General features: G+C 48.8%; 1 protein-coding gene across 1 annotated transcript in view; it reads right to left on the bottom strand.

The window, feature by feature from the left end:
• kif5ab (kinesin family member 5A, b) overlaps positions 1–25,878 on the bottom strand; it is a 95,869-nt gene that overhangs the window by 49,950 nt on the left and 20,041 nt on the right. Inside the window, exons 5-13 of the mRNA XM_059956271.1 lie at positions 24,360–24,408; positions 21,540–21,595; positions 19,497–19,584; positions 12,635–12,759; positions 11,140–11,244; positions 6,545–6,693; positions 5,825–5,973; positions 3,675–3,829; positions 2,659–2,727 (exon numbers count right to left, since the gene is read on the bottom strand). Coding sequence (XP_059812254.1) covers positions 2,659–2,727; positions 3,675–3,829; positions 5,825–5,973; positions 6,545–6,693; positions 11,140–11,244; positions 12,635–12,759; positions 19,497–19,584; positions 21,540–21,595; positions 24,360–24,408 — 945 coding nt within the window. The remainder of the gene's footprint in view (positions 1–2,658; positions 2,728–3,674; positions 3,830–5,824; positions 5,974–6,544; positions 6,694–11,139; positions 11,245–12,634; positions 12,760–19,496; positions 19,585–21,539; positions 21,596–24,359; positions 24,409–25,878) is intronic.

Here is a 25,878-nt window from a genome sequence, read left to right as displayed (position 1 = left end):
TCTGTAAAGTGAGTTCAAGGAGTTAGGTGCCAAGTTAAACAACAGGACTTCCAGGGCTGTAATCTCAGGATTGCTACCTGTGCCACATGTTAGTGAGGTCAGAAATTGGAAGATCATACAGCTTTACATGTGGCTAAGGGGCTCTCTTCCAGGGAAGGTGGGACCTGTACAGAAGAGATGGTTTGCACCTGAACTGAAAAGGACTAATATCCTAGCAGGAAGGTTTACTAGTGTTGCACAGGTTGGTTTAATCTAGAGTTTAGAGGGATGGGAACCAGAGCGCCAGAACAGATAGTGGAGTGGTTGTGGAGAAAGGTGTTGTTAAGCCTACGGTACATACAAAGTCAGGGATGGAAAGGTCGAGTGTGGTGAGACTAATGTTCTGAGCTGTGAATATTTCAGTGCACGGAGTATTGTAGGAAAGGCAGATGAGTTTAGGGTATGGATCAGGATGTGGAATTATGACATGTTAGCCATTAGTGAGACTTGGCAGCAGATGGGGGCAGGATTGGTAGCTCATTGTTCCAGGGTTCTGTTGTTTTAGACATGATAGAGTGGGAGGAATTAAAAGGGGAGGAGGTGGCATTACTAGTCAGGAAAAATACCACAGCTATGCTCAGTTAGGACAGACTGGGAGAGCTTCTCCAGTGAGGATTTATGGGTAGAAGTGTGGAATAAGGAAGGTGTCACCATGTTAATGGGATTATATTATAGACCACCCAACAGTCTGTGGGATTTAGAGGAACAAATTTGTAAAGAGATCGCAGATTGTTGCAAGAAACATAAGGCTGTGATAGGTGATTTTAACTTTCCACATATTGACTGGGACTCCCATGCTGTAAAAGGACTAGATGGGTTAGAGTATGGTAAATGTGTTCAGGAAAGTTTCCTTCATCTGTACGTAGAAGTACCAATGAGAGAGTGAGACAGGGCAGGTGACAGAAGTTTGTGAGGGGGACCACTTTGCATCCAGTGACCATAGTGCCATTAGTTTCAAAGTAACTATGGAAAAGGATAGGTCTGATACACCGGTTGTGATTCTAAATTGAAAAAAGGACCTATTTTGATTATATCAGAAAGGATCTGGCAAGTGTGGATTGTGACAGTTTGTTTTCTGGCAAAGGTGTGCTTGGCAAATGGGAGCCCTTCAAAAGTGAAATTTGAGAGCACAGTGTTTGTATGTTCCTGTCAGAATAAAAGGCAAGGATAACAAGCTTAGGGAATCTTGATTTTTGCAAGATATTGAGATCCTGGTTAAGAAAAAGAAGGAGGAACATAGCAAGTAAAGGCTGGCAGGAACAAATAAGTTATTTGAGGAGTATAAGAAATGCAAGAGAACACTTAAGAAGAAAATCAGGAGGGATAAAATAAGGCATGAGGTTGCTCTAGCAGACAAGGTAAAGGAGAATCAGAAGGGCTTCTGCAGATATGTTAAGCAAAAGGATAGCAAGGGACAAAATTGGTCCTCTGGAAGATCAGAATAGTAATCTATGAGTGGAGCCAAAAGAAATGGGGGAGTTTTTAATTGGAGTTTTTGCATCTAAAAAATACCCAGGAAATTATAAGTCGGTGAGCCTGATATCAGTTTCGGGAAAGTTATTGGAAGCTATTCTAAGGAACTGGATATATAAGTATTTGGATAGACATGAACTGATTAGGGACAGTCAACATGGCTTTGTGCGTGGTAGGTTATGTCTAACTAATCTTGTAGAGCTTTTTGAGGAATTTACCAGGAAATTTGTTGAAGGCAAGGCAGTGGACGTTGTCTACATGGACTTTAGCAAGTCCCTGCTAGAAGGTTCAGTCGCTCGGCATTCAAGATGAGGTAGTAAATTGGATTACACATTGGCTTTGTGGAGATGCCAGAGAGTGGTAATATATGGTTGCCTCTCTGACCCGAGGTCAGTGACTAGAAGTATGTCACAAGGATCAGTGCTGGGTCTGTTGTTGTTTGTCAAATATCTCAAAGATCTTGATGATAATGTGATAAACTAGATCAGTAGACTTGTGGATGACACCAAGTTTGGGGGGGGGGGTGTAGTGGACAGTGAGGAAGACTATCTGAGCTTGCAGCAGGATCTGGACCAGCTGGAAAATGGGCTGAAAAATGGCAAATGGAATTTAATGCAGACAAGTGTGAGGTGTTGCACTTTAGTAGGACCAGCCAGGGTAGGACTCACGCAGTGAATAGTAGGGCAAATAAGGAGTGCAGTAGAATAGAAGGATCTGGAAATACAGGTCCATAACTCATTTAAAGTGGAGTCGCAGGTAGATAGGTTTGTGAAGAGGGTTTCTATGACTCTCCTATGTTTTCCAGGGAATGACAGATAGGCTACCCGGAGTCATTGGTCAATCAGATTTGGAGGAAGGTGGCCCAGGGGCATTGCCAATGAGGTTCATAGGCAAGTTTCCCAATATCATTGGCCAATAGGATTCAGAGAACAGAGTCAATGTCCAATGGGGTTCAGAGAGAGGTTGCCCAAATTTACTGGCAAATGGGATTTGGAGAGAGGTTTCCCAGAATCACAGGCCAATGAGAATCGAAGACACATAGCCTGACACAATGGGAATGGAATGGATGTGCCGAAGGGGAAGGTTCTTCACTCCCTTGGACTCCCCAGGATCGGCGCAAGTGGGAGTGCAGCTCTCAGCCCTTACCTCATCCTGATCCAACATCTGCAGTTTGAGTTTCTCCACCATCTGGCTGTGAAAGTTGATTTCGTCATCCTGTGGGGACAGGCAGAGGACTCCATGTAAGGACACATCAATCTCTTCTACTGCAGTTGACCCAGGAGCTCATAACCCTGAACCAACCCTATACCTGAATTTGTCTTATTGATCATATTGGATCAAAGAAGCCATTTGGCCCAATCTATCCATGCTGGGCATCAATACCTCCTCAGGCTTCCTCCCACGTGTCCATGGAGAACCAAAGCAGTGGAATACCAGAAGGAGATAGAGAGGCCAGTGTCATGCTGTCATGACAACAACCTTCCTTCAATGTCAGCAAAACTAAAGAGCTGGTCAGTGACTTCAGACAGGAGAATGGTACATGTGCTCCTGTCTACATCACGGGTGCTGAGGTCAAGGGGGTTGAGAGCTTCAAGGAGTTAACATCACCAATAGCTCGTCCTGGTCCAAACACATAGACACCATGGCCGAGAAAGCTCACCATTGCCTCTAATTCCTCAGGAGGCTAAAGAAATTCAGTATGTCCCCATTGACTCTCACCAATTTTTACAGATGCATCTTAAAAAGCATCCTATCTGGATACAACGTGGCTTGGTATGACAACTGCTCTTCCTGAAAATGCAGGAAACCACAGAGAATTATGGACACAGCTCAGCACATCACAGAAATCAACCTCCCCCTCCTCAGACTCTGTCTATACTTCCTGCTGCCTCAGTGAAGCAGCCAGCAATATCAAAGTCCCCACCCACCCCGGACATTCTCTCCTCTCCCTCCTCCCATTGGGAAGAAGATACAAAAGCCTGAAAGTATGTACCACCAGGGTCAAGAACAGCTTCTATCCCACTGTTAAAGACTATTGTGCAGTTCTCTTCTACAATAACTTGGATTTGACCTTACAGTCTACCTTGCTATGATCTTGCACCTTATTGTCTGCCTGCACCGAACTCTCTCTCCTCGCCCATCCCTCTCTCTCCCTCCCTCACCTTCTCGTCCAGGTGCTTGTAGAGTTTGCGGATCTCCTCTTCGTACTTCTGTCTCTCCTCATTGGAGATATGGATCACAATGGAGGAGTTGTCCACCGCTGGGGTGATGATCTCCTCCCTCTCTGGCAGCTGCTCACTCACAGGGACGTTCTCTCCTGCAGGGTGTGCGTGTATGTGTGTGTGTGTGTGTGTGTGTGTGTGTGTGTGTGTGTGCGTGTGTGTGTGTATACATGTGTGTTGGGGAGAGAGAGTGACGGAGTTATCAGGGAAGTGCTGTAGAAGGAAGACAGACTCAATGCCTCCCACAGACAGCCAGAGACATCCCAGACAGCTGAAAACATGGCAAGAAAAGATTCACCGGGATGTTGCCTGGACTGGAGGGCTTGAGTTACATAGAGAAGTTGTGTAAACTAGGATTTTATTCCTGGAACGTAGCAGACTGAGGAGCGTGGACATGGTGAAAGCTCAGTCTTTTTCCCCCAAGGATTGGGGTGCTAACAAAGAGAACATAGGTTTAAGGGCAGGAGATTCATTAAGATTATTTAGAGATACAGCATTGTAACAGGCCCTTCTGGCCGAACAAGCCTGCAACACCCAATTACACCACATGACTAAATGAGCTACTACCCCGTATGTCTTTGGAATGTGGAGGAAACCCTATGCAGTCACAGGGCGAACGTACAAACTCCTTACAGACTGTGGCGTGTCTGGGTCACTGGCACTGTAATGTCATTATGCTAACTGCTATAAAACACATTCTACATGGAGTGGTTGGGCTGAAGGCTGTTTCACATCGTGCTCTTAGGGGTAGTGACCACTGTTTGGGCTCTTGGTGATGCCAGATGTGGGATAAATATCAATGCAGGACAAGGGGAGACTCGGTCTCATTTCGATTAGCGCTCCGGCAGCTGCTCAAGGAGCTGGGATGGGGTTATGGTCTCAGATGGAATGGCAACACTACTGGCAGAACTCTCTCCTCACCGCCCCTCCCACAGCACGGCGCTCCCTCCTTACTATCCCTCCCACAGCACAGTGTTCCCTCCTCACCGCCCCTCCCACAGCACAGTGCTCCCTCCTCACCACCCCTCCCACAGCACAGTGCTCCCTCCTCAACCACCCCTCCCACAGCACAGTGCTCCCTCCTCAACCACCCCTCCCACAGCACAGCGCTCCCTCCTCACTGCCCCTCCCACAGTGTGGTGCTCTCTGCTCCATGCCCCTCCCTTGGTGTAGTGCTCCCACCTCACCAGCCCTCCTACAGAGTACAGTGTTCCTCAAGTGCCACATCTCCTATGTTAAACCACCTGTTCATTTCAATAAGATCTTCTCCTGTTCTTTTAAAGCCCAGACCCTGGATAACTAGGGCAAGACCTCCCCACTCCTGTTCTCACACCATCTTGCCAGCATGTTCTTGTCCCTCTAACAGCTTGCTGTGCCCTACGTTAACACTGAGTGATAGGTGCGCAGGCCTCTTGATTCCCTGAACATCAACAATTCTGTCAAACATTTTAATCCCTGGTTGTCTTTGGGAGAGAATGAAAAAGAAGTGAGTGAAGTTAAACCAAGGGCAGGACTTGCATTGTGAACAGCAGAACCCCAGGGAATGTTGCAGAATAGAGGGACCTCGAGGTACAGATACTGTACATGGTTTATTGAAAGTGGCGTGGCTGGCAGACAGGGTGGTGAAAAAGACATTTGGCACACTGGCCTGCAGAACATCGAACTCAGGACACCATGTTACGGTTGGACAAGATGCTGTTGAGAGCAGAATTGGACGATTGTGTGCAGTTCTGGCTACTCTGCTTTAGCAGGGAATCATGAAGCTGGAGAAGGTGCAGAAATGATTCATAAGGATGTTGCCTGGACTAGAGAGCTTGAGTTACAAGGAGACACTGGGAGAGTTTTCCTTGGAGTGAAGAAGGCTGAGGGGTGGCCTGGCAGAGGTTTATAAACCGTGAAGGGCAGATATAAAGTGGGTGATCACAGTCTCTTTCCCCACAGTTGGGGAAAGATTTAAAGGGAGACAAAAAAGCTGTAGATGCTATAGGAGACGGAGGGGGTCAAAGAGACAGGGAGGTGAGTGGGGGGGAGGGGTTTTGCAGGAGATGGATTGTGGTGGGGGGGGGAGACAGTCGACAGAGGGGACATACCGTCACGCCATCGGCTGAGCTCAGCCTCCAGCCGACGGATGGTCTCCCTGTGAGCCTTGTTTTTCTCCTTCTCCTTTTCGTACTTCTTCTTCCACTCCTCTGCCGTCAGCTCCAGGTTGACAGAGGCTGTGTTCCTGATAGTCTTTGCCCTGCCGGGGCAACAGAGGAGATCTGAGACCCATCCACCCAGAAAGAACACTGCACTTGGAGAGAATGCTGTGCTGTGGGAGGGGTGATGAGGAGGGAGTGCTGCGTTGAGGGTAGTGAGGAGGGAGTGCTGCGCTGAGGGAGGGGTGGTGAGGAGGGAGTGCGCGTTGAGGGTAGTGAGGAGGGAGTGCTGCGCTGAGGGAGGGGTGGTGAGGAGGGAGTGCTGCACTGTGGTGGGGGGGCTGGTGAGGAAGGAAATTTGGACTTGTTCTATAAGAGTGAGAATTTATGGCAGAAAGAGAGAGAATAAGATTAAGAGGGTGAAAGAAACAGCAAGGAAGAAACAGGACAAGAGGCAGTGACAGAGCAAAAGTTAGAGTGAGAGAGAGGGAAAAAGGGGAAGGAAAAATGGAGTGAGAGAGAGATGAATATAGACAAAGATAGAACAGAAAAGAGTTAGACAACGATGGAAGAGGGGACAGACAGGCAGATGGAGAGCACTGCAAACTGAGACTCAACATGACCACCAGGCCTGGTGCTGGCGGTCTGCCATGCCTGTGCGTGGTGGCCTACCTCTGCCCGAACATGAGGGTGGATCTGGTCTCCGCGTCATTGTAGCTGGATGGCGAGCAGCAGATGACGATCGTGGTCCTGCAGTTGCCTCCAAGGGAGTCCTGAAGGATCCGGGTCATCTTGCTGTCACGGTACGGCACGTGAGCTTTCTGGAACAGCAATGGAGGACATGGTTAATGGCATGAGGATTGTGGCATTTTGGACATACAGTATGTGGGAGATCGCAACTGGGTCACCAAGTGCAATTTCATAGAGTACAGAACCATCAGATTTCTGAATGGTCATGAACCCATGAACACTACCTCATTATTCTGGTCTCTTTTCAAACAGATAGAACAATACAACACAGTACAGGCCCTCCAGTGCACAATGTTATATTAACCTTTTAACCTACTCTAAGATCTTACTTAGCTCTCTGTTTTTCTAACATCCAGGTGCCTATCTAAGAGTTTTTAAATGGCCTGAATGTATCTGCCTCTACCAACACCCCTGAAAATGTGTTCCACATACCCACCACACTCTATATTACCTCCGACATCAGCCCTACACTTTCCAACAATCACCTTAAAATAACACCCTCTGGGATTAGCTAATTCCTCCATGGGAAAAAGTCCACTCGATCAATATTTCATTATCTTGTACACCTCTATCAAGTCACCTCTCATCTTCCGTTACTCCAAGGAGAAAAACCCTAGCATGCTCAATCTTCCCTCATGCTCTCTAATCCAGACAGCATCCTGGTAAATCTCCTCTGCACTGCCTCTAAAGCTTCCACATCCTTACTATAATGAGGCAACTAGAACTGAACACAATACTCCAAGTGTGGTCTAACTATGGTTTTCTAGAGCTGCAACATTACCTCACGGCTCTTGAACTCAATCCCCCGACTAATGAAGACCAACACATTGTGCACCTTCTTAACCAGCCCATCAACTTGTACGGTAACTTTGAGGATCTATGGATGTGGACCCCAAGATCCCTCTGTTCCTGCACACTGCTCGGAATCCTCTCATTGACCCTGAACTCTGCCTTCAGGTTTGACCTTCCAAAGTGAATCACTTCACACTTTTCTGGGTTGAACTCCATTAGCCAATTTTCAGCCCAACTCTGTGTCCTGTCAATGTCCCTTTGTAACATTCAACAATCTTCGACACTATCCATTATATAATATAAATAATATTATATTGTTGGTGTATTTCTTACTAAACTCTTCTCGGGCATCCAGCCGGGTTCAGGTATAGATTTTAACTGACGTTTCGATGACAAACTCTGCCATCTTTTAGTCTTGCACTGTAGTGCTGCCATAAAGCAACAAATTTCACAACATATCAGTGATAATAAACCTGATTCTGATTCTGTGGAACATGGAATAGTACAGGCCCTGCAGCCCACAACACTGTGCTGACTGATATAAACCAACTCTACGGTCAATCTAACCCTTCTACACAGCCCATACCCCTCCATTTTCTTTCCATCCTTGCCTCTGTCCATGTCTCTCTCCTTCATTCTAAAAGAGAAAAGTCCAAGCTCACTCAAATTTTCCTCATAAAAAATATTCACCAGTCCTAGCCACGTACTGGTAAATCTCCTCTGCACCATCTCTAAAGCTTCCATGCCCTTCCTATAATGAGGTGACTGGAATTGAATGCAATATTCCAACCAGGGTTTTATAGAGCTGCAACGTCACCTCGTGGCTCTTCAAGCCAATTTTCTGATTAATGGAGGCCAACACATTATTTGTCTTCACTGTCCATACAAATACATGGTTCCTTGAAAGTGGTGATACAGGTAGACAGGTTGGTGAAGGGGTTTGGCACGTTGGCCTTCGTCCGCCAAGGTACTGAAGCTACACAGGGTTATGTAGTAGTTGTACAAATGTTGATAAGACTGTACTTGGAGTACGGCACAGTTTTGGTCATCCTGTTAAAGGAAAGATGTGGTTAAATTGGAAAGAGCAGTGAAGATTTATGAGGATGTTGCTGGGACTGGAGAACTTGAGTTATCAGCAGAGATTGGCCAGGCTCAGTCTTTATTCCTTGGAATGTAGAAGTGCTTAGAACCATGAAAGGCATGGATAGGGTAGGTGGTGCAGATATTTCCCTAGGGCGGGGGAGACTATAATTAGGGGTCATAGATTTAGGGTGAGAAGTGAAAGATTTAAAAAGGACCTAAGGGCCAGAGGGTGGCGAGTATATGAAGTGAGCTGCCAGAGGAAGTGGTTGAGGCAGGTACGTGGAGGGGTGGGGCTTGGAGGGATATGGACCGAACACAGGAAATTGGGACTGGCTGGATGGGCATTACAGTGGGCATGGACAGACAGGTTGGACTCTATGACACAAAAAGTTGGAGGAACTCAGCAGGTCTGGTAGCATCTGTGGAGGTAAATTGACAGTTGAGGTTTGGATCAAGATCCTTCATCTAGACTGAAAGAGGGGAGATAGCTGGAAGAAAGAGGTGGAGGGAAGTGCTGAGTGTCCATCTCCCTCCATAGATGCTGCCTGACCTGCTGCTTCCTCCAGTGCTCCAGATTTCAGCGTCTGTGGTTTTCTGTGTCTCAACAAGAGGTATGAGATCGCATTACAGCTGTACAAGATGTTGGTGAGCTTGCACTTAGAGTACTCTGTGTTGTTCTGGTTACCATACTATAAGACCATAAGACATAAGAGTTAAATTAGGCCATTCAACCTATCCAGTCTGCTTTAGCATTCCATCACTTCTGATTTATTATCCCTCTCAACCCCATTCTCCTGCCTTCTCCCCATAACCTTTCACACCCTGACTAATCTAAAACCTATCAGCCCTGCCTTCAACACATTCAATGACGGCCTCCACAGCCACCTGTGGAAACAAATTCCACAGATTCATCACCCTCTAGCTAAAGAAATTCCTCCTCATCTCCATTCTAAATAGTCAGCTCTCTATTTTGAGGCTGTACCCTCTGATCCTAGACTCCCCCACTACAGGACACATCCCCTCCACATCCACTTGATAGCTAGGTCTTTGAACATTCAGTAGGTTTAAATGAGACCCCCCCCCCCCCCCCATTCTTCTGAATTCCAGTGAGTACAAGCCCAGAGCCATCAAATGCTCCTTATATGTTAACCCTTTCATTCTTGGAATCATAAATGGAGAGGGCACAGAAAAAATTCATAAAGATGTTACTGGAACTGAAGGTCTTGAGTTGTAAGAAAAGAATGGACAGGCTGGGACTGTTTTCCCTGGAGCAAAGGAGGCTAAGGGGTGACTTTATGTAAGTTTATAAAACTGGTGGTCAGTCTTTTTTCCAGTGTAGGGGAGTCAGAGAGCATAGGGTTAACATGAGAGGAGAGAGATTTCAAGGGGTTTGTTTTTCCACACAATGTGTGGTCATTATATGGAACGAGCTATCAGAATAAGTGGTAGAGATGTGCAGAATTACAGTGTTTAAATGTCTTTTTGGCCAAGTTCATGGATAGGAAAGGTTTAGAGGGATAGGGGTCAAATGTGGGACGTAGTTGGCAGTATCTTGGTGAACCGTGCCTGCACTCTATTCCTGTTACAGGCTGAGCAGGCCTGTACGCAATATTCCAAGTGCAGCCTGATCAAAGTTTTGTACAACCACAATATGACTTTGTTACTCATACACTCAGTGCCTGTATACCACCCCTTCAACTTGTGTGGCCACCTTTAGGGAGCTGTGGATTTGGACCTCAGGATCCCTCTGGACATGAGTGCTCTTAACGGTTAGCTCATGTGGGCCTCTTGGTCGGCAGTATCTTTGTGAACCTCTGCTACACTTTCTCGAGAGCCTCCACATCCTTCCTGTAATGGGGCCTCATCCTAACATATTCTTGTTTCAAAGATAAGAATAGTTTGCAGGGATTCAGGCCAAATGCTGGGAGCTCTATAAAACTCTGGTCAGACCACACTTGGAGTATTGTGTTCAGTTCTCATTATAGGAAGGATGTGGAAGCTTTAGAGAAGCTGCAGAGGAGACTTACCACAACATTGTGAGATTGGAGAGCATGCCTTGTGAGGATAGGTTGAGTGAGCTGGGGCTTTTCTAGAGCAAAGGAAGATGAGAGATGACTTGAGAGAGGTGTATAAGATGATAAGAGACTTAGATCGAGTGGACAGCCAACACTTTTTTTCCGGGGCAGAAATGAACACAAGGGAACATAATTTTAGGGTGATTCAAGGAAAGTATAGGGGAAATGTCAGAGGGAGGTTTTTCACACAAAGTGTGGTGATTGCGTGGAACACCTTGCCAGGGATGGTGGTAGAAGCAGGTACATTAGGGACAACTCTGAGATAGGCACATGGATGATAGAAAAATGGAGGACTATGTGGAAGGGAATGGTTAGATTGATCTTGCAGTAGGTTAAAAGGTTGGTACAACATTGTGGGCTGAAGAGCTTGTCCTGTGCTGTAATGTTCTATGTTCAGTGGGAATGTCTTAGATGGGAATCTTGGTTGGTATGGAGCAGCTGGCTGAAGTGCTTGGATCTGTGTTGTGTGACTCTAACTGAATAGCAAAAGCAGGGATGGGGGGCTGAATGGCCCTCTGCTTCTCCTCCTGGTATGGCGGGCTGGAAGGGTGGTTTTCGTTGACCTACCGTTCCTTCGGCCAGGGCAGAGATGACATTCCCCAGGGAGGACAAAGACTTGTTGATGTTCTTCGCTTCATCCAGCACTGCTCCTTCGGCCCCTGTCTTGCTGACCTGTGAGAGGAGAACCAGAATGAGGTCACTTCAAACACCGAGCCGCTTTTCCCAAGGCCTACGTGCAACCCCCACCCCACCTACAGTCAGGGAAACAGGACCTTGGCCCATTGCGTCAACGTCAACTGTCACCACCTATTTACACTGACCCCATTGCACTCTCCCCTTGTTCCCATGGACTACCCCCACCCCCCGATTCTACCCCTCACACACACTGTAAGTAGGTGCAGAGAACTGTGTAGGTGGGGGAGGAGACAGAGTGAATGGGGAGGAGGAAGAGTTGGGAGAGAGGGGGTAGAGATGGATAGGAGATGGGAAGAATTGTGAAAGGGAAGGGGAAAAGGGGTGAGAGGATGGGGGATTCAGTGCAGGAGAGGAATGGGGAGAAGAGAAGGTGATGAGCTGAATGAGAATAGTTGAAGAGGGAGAGGGAAAAGGGTGGGGAGAGGGATGGAGTATATGGGACAAAAGGTGAAGGTCTGGAGTTAGATAATGGGAAAGAGGGATAGAAGGAGAAGGAAGAGGGGAGAAGAGAGAGGGGAGGAATGGACAGGGAGGTAAAGGGGAGGGGAGAAGAGGGCAGGGAGAGGTGGGCAGTGGACAGAGAGAAGGTAAAAAAGGATGGGGAGAGGTTCAAACACTTATTTATCTTGCAAACACCAAATAAGTGTTGTAAAACAACACTCAGTAAAGCAACCAGTACAATCATAGACCACACCCATCCAGGACATTCTCTCTTCTCCCCTATCCCATCGGGCAGAAGATACAAAAACCTGAAAGCACCAGGCTCGAGAACGGTTTCTATCACGCTGTTATGGGACTGTTCACTCATACGATAAAAAGGACTTTCAACATCACAATCTACCTCGTTATGACCTTGCACCTTATTGTCTGCCTGCACTGCACTTTCCCTGTGACTGTGACACTTCATTTTGCATTGTGTTATTGTTTTACCTTGTTCTACCTCAATGCACTGTGTAATGATCTGATCTGTATGAACAGTGTGAAAGGCAAGTGTTTAACTATATTTCAGTACATGTGACAATAATAATCCAATTCCATTACCAATAGAATGGACATGACTGACTCCTGTCTCACAAAGATGACTCAAAAAAAACGTGGAGCCAGATCAAACCCATTGCAAGCCTCAGGTGAAGATTCAATGGAGGTGTGAATGGAGGAATGGGGACGATTAAGAACCGTGCCCAAACAGCAAGCCGTAATCCAAATGTCCGTCTCTGTGGGATTCAAAGTCCAAGGACCTGTGAAAGCAGTACTTGACCATTCCATGAGGAAGCCACCTTCTCAGAGAGAAGGTTGGAGGTGAAGCAGTGGACAAGACAGAGGGAAAAGAGGGGACAATGCACCAATACAACACCAACTCATGTACCTTCTCGCTTCCTGCCAAGTCGACCAGGTAGAGCTTCCCGCTGAGTTTTTGTTCTGTCTCCACATTCTCCTGTTTGATGTTGATCAGGAAGATGCTGTGGCTCCGAGAACTGTGTTCATTCATGTCTGAAGGGTAGGACAACTGGAGTAAGACCCACAACAGGAGCACCATGCACAATTCCCATCTCCCGCTCCCTGGGTCAGACCCACACCGGGAGCATCGTACACAGTTCCCGTCTCCCTATCCCTGGGTCAGACCCGCACCGGGAGCACCGTGCACAGTTCCCGTCTCCCTATCCCTGCGTCAGACCCACACTGGGAGCACCGTGCACAGTTCCCGTCTCCCTATCCCTGGGTCAGACCCACACCGGGAATACTGTGCAAAGTTCCTGTCTCCCTATCCCTGGGTCAGACCCACACCGGGAAAACTGTGTACAGTTCCCGTCTCCCTATCCCTGGGTCAGACCCACACCGGGAGCACCGTGCACAGTTCCCGTCTCCCTATCCCTGGGTCAGACCCACTCCGGAGGACCGTGCACAGTTCCTGCCTCCCTATCCCTGGGTCAGACCCACACCGGGAGCACCGTGCACTGTTCCCGTCTCCCAATCCCTGGGTCAGACCCACAGCAGGAGCACCGTGCACAGTTCCCGTCTCCCTATCCCTGGGTCAGACACACACCGGGAGTACAGTTGCTGTCTCCCTATCCCTGGGTCAGACCCACGCCGGGAGCACTGTGCACAGTTCCCATCTCCCTAACCCTGGGTCAGACACACACCGGGAGCACCGTGCACAGTTCCCGTCTCCCTATCCCTGGGTCAGACCCACACTGGGAGCACCGTGCACAGTTCCCATCTCCCTATCCCTGGGTCAGAAACACACCGGGAGCACCGTGCACAGTTCCCGTCTCCCTATCCCTGGGTCAGACCCACACCGGGAGCATCGTACACAGTTCCCATCTCCCTATCCCTGGGTCAGACCCACATTGGGAGCACCGTGCACAGTTCCCGTCTCCCTATCCCTGGGTCAGACCCACACCAGGAATACTGTGCATAGTTCCTGTCTCCCTATCCCTGGGTCAGACCCACACTGGGAGCACCGTGCGCAGTTCCTGTCTCCCTATCCCTGGGTCAGACCTGCACCAGGAGCAACGTGCACAGTTCCCGTCTCCCTATCCCTGGGTCAGACCCATACCGGGAGCACCGTGTACAGTTCCCGTCACCCTATCCCTGGTTCAAACCCACGCCGGGAGCACCGTGCACAGTTCCCGTCTCCCTATCCCTGGGTCAGACCCATACCGGGAGCACCGTGTACAGTTCCCGTCTCCCTATCCCTGGGTCAGACCCACAGCAGGAGCACCGTGTGCAGTTCCCGTCACCCTATCCCTGGGTCAGACCCACACCGGGAAAACTGTGCATAGTTCCCGTCTCCCGATCCCTTGGTCAGACCCACACCAGGAGCACCGTGCACAGTTCCCGTCTCCCTATCCCTGGGTCAGACCGACACCGGGAGCACCGTGCACAGTTACCGTCTCCCTATCACTGGGTCAGACCCATACCGGGAAAACTGTGCATAGTTCCTGTCTCCCTATCCCTGGGTCAGACCCACACCGGGAAAACTGTGCACAGTTCCCATCTCCCTATCCCTGGGTCAGACCCACACCGGGTGCACTGTGCACAGTTCCCATCTCCCTATCCTTGGGTCAGACCCACACCGGGTGCACTGTGCACAGTTCCCGTCTCCCTATCCCTGGGTCAGACTCACACCGGGAGCACTGTGCACAGTTCCCGTTTCCCTATCCCTGGGTCAGACCCATAGCGGGAAAACTGTGCATAGTTCCTGTCTCCCTATCCCTGGGTCAGACCCACACCGGGAAAACTGTGCACAGTTCCCATCTCCCTATCCCTGGGTCAGACCCACACCGGGTGCACTGTGCACAGTTCCCGTCTCCCTATCCCTGGGTCAGACCCACACCGAGAGCACCGTGCACAGTTCCCGTCTCCCTATCCCTGGGTCAGACCCACCCCGGGATCACCGTGCACAGTTCCCGTCTCCCTATCCCTGGGTCAGACCCACACCGGGTGCACTGTGCACAGTTCCCATCTCCCTATCCTTGGGTCAGACCCACACCGGGTGCACTTTGCACAGTTCCCGTCTCCCTATCCCTGGGTCAGACTCACACCGGGAGCACTGTGCACAGTTCCCGTTTCCCTATCCCTGGGTCAGACCCATAGCGGGAAAACTGTGCATAGTTCCTGTCTCCCTATCCCTGGGTCAGACCCACACCGGGAAAACTGTGCACAGTTCCCGTCTCCCTATCCCTGGGTCAGACCCACACCGGGTGCACTGTGCACAGTTCCCATCTCCCTATCCTTGGGTCAGACCCACACCGGGTGCACTGTGCACAGTTCCCATCTCCCTATCCTTGGGTCAGACCCACACCGGGTGCACTGTGCACAGTTCCCGTCTCCCTATCCCTGGGTCAGACTCACACCGGGAGCGCTGTGCACAGTTCCCGTTTCCCTATCCCTGGGTCAGACCCATAGCCGGAAAACTGTGCATAGTTCCTGTCTCCCTATCCCTGGGTCAGACCCACACCGGGAAAACTGTGCACAGTTCCCATCTCCCTATCCCTGGGTCAGACCCACACCGGGTGCACTGTGCACAGTTCCCGTCTCCCTATCCCTGGGTCAGACCCACACCGAGAGCACCGTGCACAGTTCCCGTCTCCCTATCCCTGGGTCAGACCCACCCCGGGATCACCGTGCACAGTTCCCGTCTCCCTATCCCTGGGTCAGACCCACACCGGGAGCACCGTGTACAGTTCCCGTCTCCCTATCCCTGGGTCAGACCCACACCGGGAGCAACGTGCACAGTTCCCATACGGCCCAGTGAGTCTGTTCCACCATTCCATCAAGGCTGATTTATCATCCCTCTGAATCATATTCTCCCTTCTTCCCATAACTCTTGATACCCTGATTGATAAAGAATCTATCAAACTGCTTTAAATATACCCAATGACTTACACAATATTCTGGTAAATATACCTTATGCCTCTACAGCCATTCATGGCAATGAATTACACAGATTCACTGCTCTCTGGCTAAAGAAATTCCTCCTCATCTCTGTTCTAAAGGTATGTTCTTCTATTCTGAGGCTGTGCTCCTTGGTCCTAGTTTCTTCCACTATAGGAAACATCCTCTCCACATCCACTCTATCAATGCCTTTAAATATTTGAAAGGTTTCTTTTTTTTTATGCAAGTTGTTTAATCTGAGAACACTCACACTTCGAATCATGCATTTACTCATACAGTAAGTATAACCTCCTTTTTACAAATTATACAACTATACATCTATAATGAGCAAAATTGCTGGCAGCTCTCCTTCTATGGAGTTATTTTGGCCCCATGAAACTTGTTTCCATTTCACTCCAGAGTTCCTTCTAAAAATGTAAATTCATCTGCAGCATCTACTGCATTATCCAATTCATTCCGCTGAATAGTTTTTTTTGCTTTGCTTGCAGCGCATATGTGCACGCATCCTTTGCAATCACTTCAACAAAATGCTCTTCATATATTAGTTTTGATCAAAATCTTCTCAAAGTGCAGGACTCTATTTAAAAGTTTTCAATGTGATCCCCCCTCATTCTTCTAAACTCCAGCAAGTACAGGCCTGGAGCCACCAAACAGTCCTCATATGTTAACCCTTTTGTTCCCAGGTGTCTTTCCTGTAATACTATTGACTCTTGTTAAGTAGCCTCACTTGTGACACCTTGTCAAAGGCCTTCTGAAAATCCAAGTAGGCAGCATTCACTGACTCTCCTTTGTCTATCCTGTCTCTTATTTTCTCAAAGAATTCCAACAGATTTATCAGGCAAGATTTTCGCTTAAAGAAACCATGCTGACTTCAGCCTATTTTGTCACGATTGCCTCATCCTCCATTTAGAATACTACTTCATCTTTGGGATGTATCTATCCTGCACCTTCTGAATTGCTCACAAAATCTCCAACCATTGCTGCTCTACCATTATCCCTGCTAATATCTCCTTACAATCAACAATGGCCGGCTCCTCTCTCATGTCTCTGTAATCCCCTTTACTCCACTGTAATGCTGATACATCTGGCGTCTTCTCCCTCTCAAACTGCAAGGTGAATTCTGTCTTATTATGATCACTGTCCCCTAAGCATTCCTTTACCTTAAGCTCCCTAATCAAATCCGGTTCATTACACAACACACAATCCAGCATTGTCTTTCCCCCTAGTGAGCTCAACCACAAGCTGCTCTAAAAAGCAATCTCATAGGCACTCTACCTCTCTTTGCCATTGCCTCTCTGAATCCAGCACCAACCTGATTTTCCCAATCTACCTGCAAATTGAAATCCCACACAACTATCGTAACATTGCCCTTTTCTATTTCCCATTGAAATTGGTATTCCACATCCTGGCTACTGTTCAGGGGCCTGTATATAGCTTTCATCAGGGTCTTTTTAACTCTACCCACAAGGATTCTACATCTTCCGATCCTATGTCACCTCTTTCCAAGGATTTGATTTCATTTTTGACCCACCCCACCTCCTCTGCCTTCCCTCCTGTCCTTTCAATACAATGTGTATCCTTGGATGTGAAGCTCCCAACTATAATCTTCTTTCAGCCACATCTCACTGATGCCCACGACATCGCACCTGCCAATCCCTAACTGTGCTACAAGATCATCTGCCTACTTCTGTACACTGCAAGCATTCAGATACAACACCTTCAGTCCTGTATTCATCATCTTTTTCAATTTTACCTTCATGTTACAGAAGTTAAATTCTGAACCCTCTCTAAACTTTTTGCCTTTTTCTTTATTCTGGAGACTTTTGTAATCTCACCTGCACTCTCTTTTCTTTTTGCTTTATCCTTACATTTCCAAACTTCTGCTGAACCTACTATTTAGTTTAAAGACACAATTCAACACATCCCACTGGGTGAAAATTTGCCCTGTCATCTCCCTATCATTCCTCACATTCTCACTGCACACTGCATCTACTTGTATACCAACTGCCCCATCCTCAGCCTGATCCCTCTGGTTCCCACCCCCTCTGTCAAATCAGTTTAAACCAGGAGTTCCCAACCTGGGATTCATGGACCCCCTCGGTTAATGGTAGTAGTCCATAGCATAAAAGAGGTTGGGAATCCCTGATTTAAACTCTTCCCCAACAGCTCAATATTGGTCCCTCTTGAATTCCATTGTAACCTGTCCCTTTTGTACAGGTCATACCTTCCCCAGAAGAGATCTCAATGATCCAGAAATCTGAACCCCTGCTTCAGCTACGCAATCATCTGCCAAATACTCTTATTCTTATCCTCACTGGTGTGGTAAGCAGTCCAAAGATTACTCCCCTTGAAGGCCTGCTTTTCAGAATCTATTCTGAACCTTTTCAGATCTTCTACATCCACTGTATAATGGGGCAAGCAGAACTGTATACATTTATCTACACTAATCCCATTTACCAGCACTTTGTCCATGGTGATTCAAGTGTTTTTTCAATGTTGTGAGTCTCTCTGCCTCATCAACCCTCTCATTGCATATTCCAACCCCCAATCCCACCCTGACTGGGGAAATACTTTCCCTCCTTAGATCCCCTTGAAACCTACCTCGCACCTTCAACCCAGGTCCTCTTATCTTAGACACTCCCACCATGTGGGAAAAATAATCACCAAGTCCTGTAACAAACTTCCACAGATGTCCTGACTGGTTGCACCATGATTGAACGTGCAGGAATGCAAGAAGCTGCAGAGAGTGGTGGACTCTGCCCAATACATCATAGACACATCCCTCCCCACCATGGGTAGTATCTACAGGAGGTGCTGCCTCAAGAAGGCAACGCCCATCATCAGAGATCCCCACCATCCAGGCCATCCCATCTTCTCACAGCTCCCATCGGGCAGGAGGTACAGAAGCCTGAAGTCCCACACCACCAGGTTCAGGAACAGCTACTTCCCTTCAAACATTCGGTTCCTGAACCAACCGGCACAACCCTGATCACTACTGTTTAGCACCATTTTGATCACCTTGCATGTCATTTTTTGTTTTAATCATGTGTTGTTTAAATTTATGTAAATTATGTCTCCTTGTGAATGCTGTGTTTCTGATGCTCCGTGCCTGTGAAGCTGCTGTCAGTTTTTCGTTGCATCTGTGCACACAGGGACCTGTGCAGGTGACAATAATCTCCACTTTGACTTTGCTAATTATGTTTTCTTGTGAATGTTGTGTCTCTGATGCTCTGTGCCTGTATTACTGCATTGTTTTTCATTGCACCTGTGACAATAAACCTCTGACTTGGACTTTCATCTTTCCCTCTACTGATTTTATACACCTCAATTTGATCCTCCTCTGCTCCAAGGAAAAGTAACCCCACCTCTCCAGTCTCTCCTTATAACAGAAGCATTGAATTCCAGACAACAACTCCTCTACACCCTCTCTGGTACAGTCACTTTCTTCAAAGAGTGTGGTGCGCAGAACTGCACACGGTGTTCCAGTTGTGGACTGACCAATGTTTTGTGATGTTCAACGTGCTGTTGAACATCCATGCCAGGACCAATGAAGGCAAGAATCCTGCTCACCTCCTTCACCACCTTATCTACCTGTGGTGCCTCCTTCAGTGATCCACAGACTCAATCCCCAATGTCAACACTTCCGGGGGCTCAACCTTACACCACAATCCGACTCTTGCCCTCTCAAATTGTATCACCTCACACTGATCAAGATTAAATCACATGGCATTGGACTCAGCTCCAGTGAAGGAAGGGAGAAGGAGCTTTGGGTATGGACAGGTGGGGAGGAAGCTGAGGAGCCCAGAACAGAGAGGGGATCCTTCACGTACTGGTGACTGCGACATGACGATTGCATTTCCCTTCGTCTATCACATCCATCACCTCCTCTGGGCTGGAAACAAACCGCTCCGTGCAACCCTGCAAGACAGCAAGACGACCAGTCAATGATTCGACTTCCATCTCAAAGAGCGAGGGAGAAGAAACCATTTGGTTACAGAGACAAAGTACACACCAAACAGATCTACAGGGGCAAGAGGTGAAGATAAAGATCTCTCCACACCGTCCCATCACACACTCCCAGGGTCAGATACAGAGTGAATCTCCCTCCACACAGTCCCATCACACAATCCCAGGGTCAGACAGACAGTGAATCTCCCTCCACACCCTCCCATCACACACTCCCAGGGTGAGATACAGAGTGAATCTCCCTCCACACTGTCCCATCACACACTCCCAGGGTCAGACACAGAGTGAATCTCCCTCCACACTGTCCCATCACACACTCCCAGGGTCAGACACAGAGTGAATCTCCCTCCACACCGTCCCATCACACACTCCCAGGGTCAGACACAGAGTGAATCTCTCTCCACACTGTCCCATCACACACTCCCAGGGTCAGACACAGAGTGAATCTCCCTCCACACTGTCCCATCACACACTCCCAGGGTCAGGTACAGAGTGAATCTCCCTCCACACCCTCCCATCACACACTCCCGGGGTGAGATACAGAGTGAATCTCCCTCCACACTGTCCCATCACACACTCCCAGGGTCAGACACAGAGTGAATCTCCTTCCACACTGTCCCATCACACACTCCCGGGGTGAGATACAGAGTGAATCTCCCTCCACACTGTCCCATCACACACTCCCAGGGTCAGACACAGAGTGAATCTCCTTCCACACTGTCCCATCACACACTCCCAGGGTCAGACACAGAGTGAATCTCCCTCCACACTGTCCCATCACACACTCCCAGGGTCAGGTACAGAGTGAATCTCCCTCCACACCCTCCCATCACACACTCCCGGGGTGAGATACAGAGTGAATCTCCCTCCACACTGTCCCATCACACACTCCCAGGGTCAGACACAGAGTGAATCTCCTTCCACACTGTCCCATCACACACTCCCAGGGTCAGACACAGAGTGAATCTCCCTCCACACTGTCCCATCACACTCTCCCAGGGTCAGACACAGAGTGAATCTCCCTCCACACTGTCCCATCACACACTCCCAGGGTCAGACACAGAGTGAATCTCCCTCCACACCCTCCCATCACAAACTCCCAGGGTCAGACACAGAGTGAATCTCCCTCCACTCTGTCCCATCACACACTCCCGGGGTCAGACACAGAGTGAATCTCCCTCCACACTGTCCCATCACACACTCCCAGGGTCAGACACAGAGTGGATCTCCCTCCACACCGTCCCATCACACACTCCCAGGGTCAGACACAGAGTGAATCTCCCTCCACACTGTCCCATCACACTCTCCCAGGGTCAGACACAGAGTGAATCTCCCTCCACACTGTCCCATCACACACTCCCGGGGTGAGACACAAAGTGAATCTCCCTCCACACCCTCCCATCACACACTCCCAGGGTCAGACACAGAGTGAATCTCCCTCCACACCCACCCATCACACACTCCCGGGGTGAGATACAGAGTGAATCTCCCTCCACACCATCCCATCACACACTCCCAGGGTCAGACACAGAGTGAATCTCCCTCCACACCGCCCCATCACTCACTCCCAGGGTCAGGTACAGAGTGAATCTCCCTCCACACTGTCCTATCACACACTCCCGGGGTCACACACAGAGTGAACCTCCCTCCACACTCTCCCATCACACACTCCCAGGGTCAGACACAGTGAATCTCCCTCCACTCCGTCCCATCACACACTCCTGGGGTTAGACACACTGTGAAATTCTGTTTGCACTCCCAATCATACACTACTAGAGACAGAAAACAAACAGCAGGTAGGAACTCAGTCAGAACAGCAGATTTGCTGCATTGTCACATCTGACAACGAAAACAGACTCCTCAATCCATTGGCATAACCCATAGGCTCGTCCCCTGCTGTTCCTCACCTTAACAAAAGGAACTCTGTTCTTGTCCTCATGCACAGAAAGGTTCGTCTTTGCCACTAGGGAACAGAGAAATCATTTTAATTTCATAATGTGAGCACAGGCTCAGTAAAATAGACATATAGTGAATCTCCCTCCACACCGTTCCCTCAGACACTCCGAGGGTCAGACAGTGTAAAACTCCCTCCACACTGTCCCATCACACACTCACAGGGTCAGACATGGAGTGAATCTCCCCCCACACCATCCCATCACACACTCCCAGTGTCAGACACAGAGTGAATCTCCATCCACACTGTCCCATCACAGACTCCCAGGGTCAGACTCAGAGAGAAGCTCCCTCCACACTGTCCCATCACACACTCCCAGGATCAGACACAGAGTGAATCTCCCTCGACACTGTCCCATCACACACTCCCAGGGTCAGACACAGAGTGAAGCTCCCTCCACACCGTCTCATCACACACTCCCAGGGTCAGACACAGAGTGAATCTCCCTCCACCCCGTCCCATCACACACGCCCAGTGTCAGACACAAAGTGAAGCTCCATCCACACTGTCCCATCACACACTCCTGGGATCAGACACAGAGTGAATCTCCCTCCACCCCGTCCCATCACACACGCCCAGTGTCAGACACAGAGTGAATCTCCCTCCACACCGTCCCATCACACACTCCCAGGGTCAGACACAGAGTGAATCTCCCTCCACACCGTCCCATCACACACTCCTAGGGTCAGACACAGAGTGAATCTCCCTCCACACTGTCCCATCACACACTCCTGGGATCAGACACAGAGTGAATCTCCATCCACACTGTCCCATCACACACTCCTGGGATCAGACACAGAGTGAATCTCCCTCCACACTGTCCCATCACACACTCCCAGGTCAGACACAGAGTGAATCTCCCTCCAGACCGTCCCATCACACGCTCCCAGGGTCAGACACAGAGTGAATCTCTCTCCACACTATCCCATCACACACTCCCGGGGTCAGACACAGAGTGAATCTCCCTCCACACTGTCCCATCACACACTCCTGGGGTCACACACAGAGTGAATCTCCATCCACACTGTCCCATCACACACTCCCGGGGTCAGACACAGAGTGAATCTCCCTCCACACCATCCCATCACACATTGTCCCATCACACACTCCCGGGATCAGACACAGAGTGAATCTCCCTCCACACTGTCCCATCACACACTCCTGGGATCAGACACAGAGTGAATCTCCCTCCACAATGTCCCATCACACACTCCCAGAATCAGACACAGAGTGAATCTCCCTCCACACTGTCCCATCACACACTCCTGGGATCAGACACAGAGTGAATCTCCCTCCACACTGTCCCATCACACACTCCTGGGATCAGACACAGAGTGAATCTCCCTCCACACTGTCCCATCACACACTCCCAGGTCAGACACAGAATAAAGCTCCCTCCATGTCATCCCATCACACACTTCTTGTGAGATAAAACAGAATGCAGTTCCCAAGCATCATCCTGTGAATGGCAAGTTAAGATGAGTTTCACTCAAATTTCTGCTCAAGTTGGGGATTCTGGGAATGAGCAAAGAGGAAATCATTAAGAAGGAGCGGGGAGATTGCTGGGACAGGTTGAACAACTGACATCTGGGATGTGGGCGGCTGGAAGCTGGTCTGACAGGAACAACCAGAAAGCAGAAATCATTGGAAATTGTGCAAAGAAGAATGTCATTAAGTTGTGATGGTGCACAAAAGTTTCATCAGCATGTTACCAGGATTGGAGGACTTGAAATATAAGAAGAGGCTGGGGCTGGACAGGCTGGGACCGTTCTCCCTGGAGCAAAGTTGGCTAAGGGGTGACCTAATAGAGGCTTATAAAAGTATGAAGGGGCTAGATAGGGTGGGTGGCCAAAGACCTTTCCCCAGGGTAGGGGAGTCTAAAACTAAAGGGCACATGATTTAAAGTGAGAGGGCATGTAAAGTGAAAGGTTATCCAGAACTATGGGGTGTAGCTTTAAAAGCTGAGAGCAGTAATATTTAAATAGGACCCAAGAGTTCCTTTCTCCAGGAAGAGGGTTGTATGTGCTGTTTATGGAAAGGGCCTTAACCACTTCCTCTGGCAGCTCTTTCCATATCCGGCTCACCCTCTGAGTGAAAAGGTTGCCCTTGAGTTCCTATTCAATCTCTCATTTCATATTATGTAGAGGTTTGTAAAGCACGTTGCCGGCATTGAGAGGGCCACAGTTATCGGAAGAGGTTGGCCAATCTGGGACTGCAGGGGAATGAGGGTTGACTTCAGTGATGAAAATTATGAGGATGTGAATGTACACAGTCTTTATCCCCAGGGTTGGTGAATCAAGAACTAGAGGGCACAGGTTTAAGGTGAGAGGGGAGAGATTTAATAGGGGCAACTTTTTCACCCAGAGCGTGGTGGGTGTATAGAACAAGCTGTCAGAGGAAGTGGTTGAGTCAGGCTCATTTACAGTGTTTAGATGTTGATTGGACAGGTTGATGGAAATGAAAGGTTCAGAGCTGGGGTTCCCAACCTGGGGTCCACAGACTCCTTGTTCAACGTTATTAGTCCATGGCATAACAAAAAAGGTTGGGAACCCCTAGTTTAGAGGGATGTGGGCCAATGGGATTAGCTCCAGGTGGGTAACTTTGACAAGTTGGGCCAAAGAGCCTATTTTCGTGCTGTAGAACTGAACAACTGGTCAGAGGTGAAAACAAGACAAATTGGAAGGCTCCATCAAAGGGGTCAGTACAAGATTGAAGGGCCAGGTGGCTTCTCCAGATCAAGGTGTGACCTGCCGTGCACTGGAGTGTGACTTACCATCGAGCAGGTCACGTATCTTGTCCATGTAGATCTCAAAGTAGGAAACCTGAGGAGGAGAAAGGGAATGAATGATCTTGATACATCACTGCCATCGAAAACTTGAGGGACCGAGTGGCCAACTCCTGCTCCATGTTCTTTGATGGTGATGGGGACAAAGACCTGAACCCAGTTTTAACCAGCCTCTGGGTGACCTGAACAGTGTGGTGCGGGAGAAGGAGGTCAACCCAAAGTCCAATACTGCCTAGACCAAAATCAGAATCAGGTTTGTTATCATGAACGTATGTTGTGAAAATTGTTGTTGTGTGGCAACAATACAGTGGCACCTCCCACCCTCCTTCGCTCCAAAGAGAAATGCCTTAGCTCGCTCGACCTATCCTCACTGGGCGCCGTGGTAGTGTAGCAGTTAGCACGACAGTATGACAGGTCGGCATGTCGGAGTTCAATTCTGATGTCACGTGTAAGGACTCTGTACATCCTTCCCTTGGAATGCTTTGGTTTCCACTCACAGTCCAAAGACATATTGGTTAGTCGGTTAATTGGTCATTGTAAATTGTCCTGTGATTAGGCTCAGATTAAATCAGGGATTACGGCGGTGGGGGGGGGGGGAGTGGAGGGGATGTAGTTCGGTTCAAAGGGCCAAAAGGGCCTGTTCCACACTGAATAACTACAAATAAAACATGCTCTGTAATCCAGCCAACGTCCTGGTAAATCTCCTCTACGCTTTCACATCCTTCCCAAACTGAACACAAATTGAACTGATGATACAATTCTTTAAAGTTAGACCATAACTGGAATATCGCACTCAATTCTGGTCGCCGTGCTGTGGGGAGGATGTGATTGTACCGAGGATGGTGCAGGAGAGACTCACCAGGACATTGCCTGGTGTGAAGTGTCTCAGTTACAAGGAGAGGCTGTGCTTGTTCTCCCTGGAGCAGAGCGTGCTGAGAGAGCACCTGATAAGTTGAATTTAAAAGCGTACATATGCAGGGGAAAGCATCCTATTGAGAATTATCATTGTCTCCCTCTGCAACTGTATCCTTGACTTTCTCATCGGGAGACACGGTGCACTTCAAGTGCTTAGTCCCCTGCTCTATTCTCTGTACACACACGTCTGTGTGGCTAGGCAAAGCTCCAATGCAATCTACAAGTTCACTGACGACAATAAAGTGTTGGACGGATCACATGGTGAGGAGTCACCGTACAGGAGTGAGACTCCTGGTTGAAAGGTGCCACAGCATTAGGGTTGTGGACTTCAGGAAGGGAAAGGAGGGCAAACATGTGCCAGTTGACATTGGGGGATTGGTGGTGGAGAGGGTCAGCAGTTTTAAATCCCTGGGTGTAGCACCTCAGATGACCTGTCCTGGGCCCAGCATACAGATGCAATCACAAAGAAGGCACACCAGTGCCTTTACTTCCTCAAGACAGTAAGGAGGTTCATGTCACTGAACAAATTTCTACCCAAGTACTGTTGGAAATATCCTGACTGGTTACATCACGGTCTACTATGGTGATTCAA

This window comes from Hypanus sabinus, chromosome X1, assembly GCF_030144855.1.
Source record: "Hypanus sabinus isolate sHypSab1 chromosome X1, sHypSab1.hap1, whole genome shotgun sequence".
Taxonomy (NCBI): Eukaryota; Metazoa; Chordata; class Chondrichthyes; order Myliobatiformes; family Dasyatidae; genus Hypanus; species Hypanus sabinus.
Note: the sequence above shows the minus strand (reverse complement) of the source record. Positions and strands in the feature narration are given on the sequence as shown.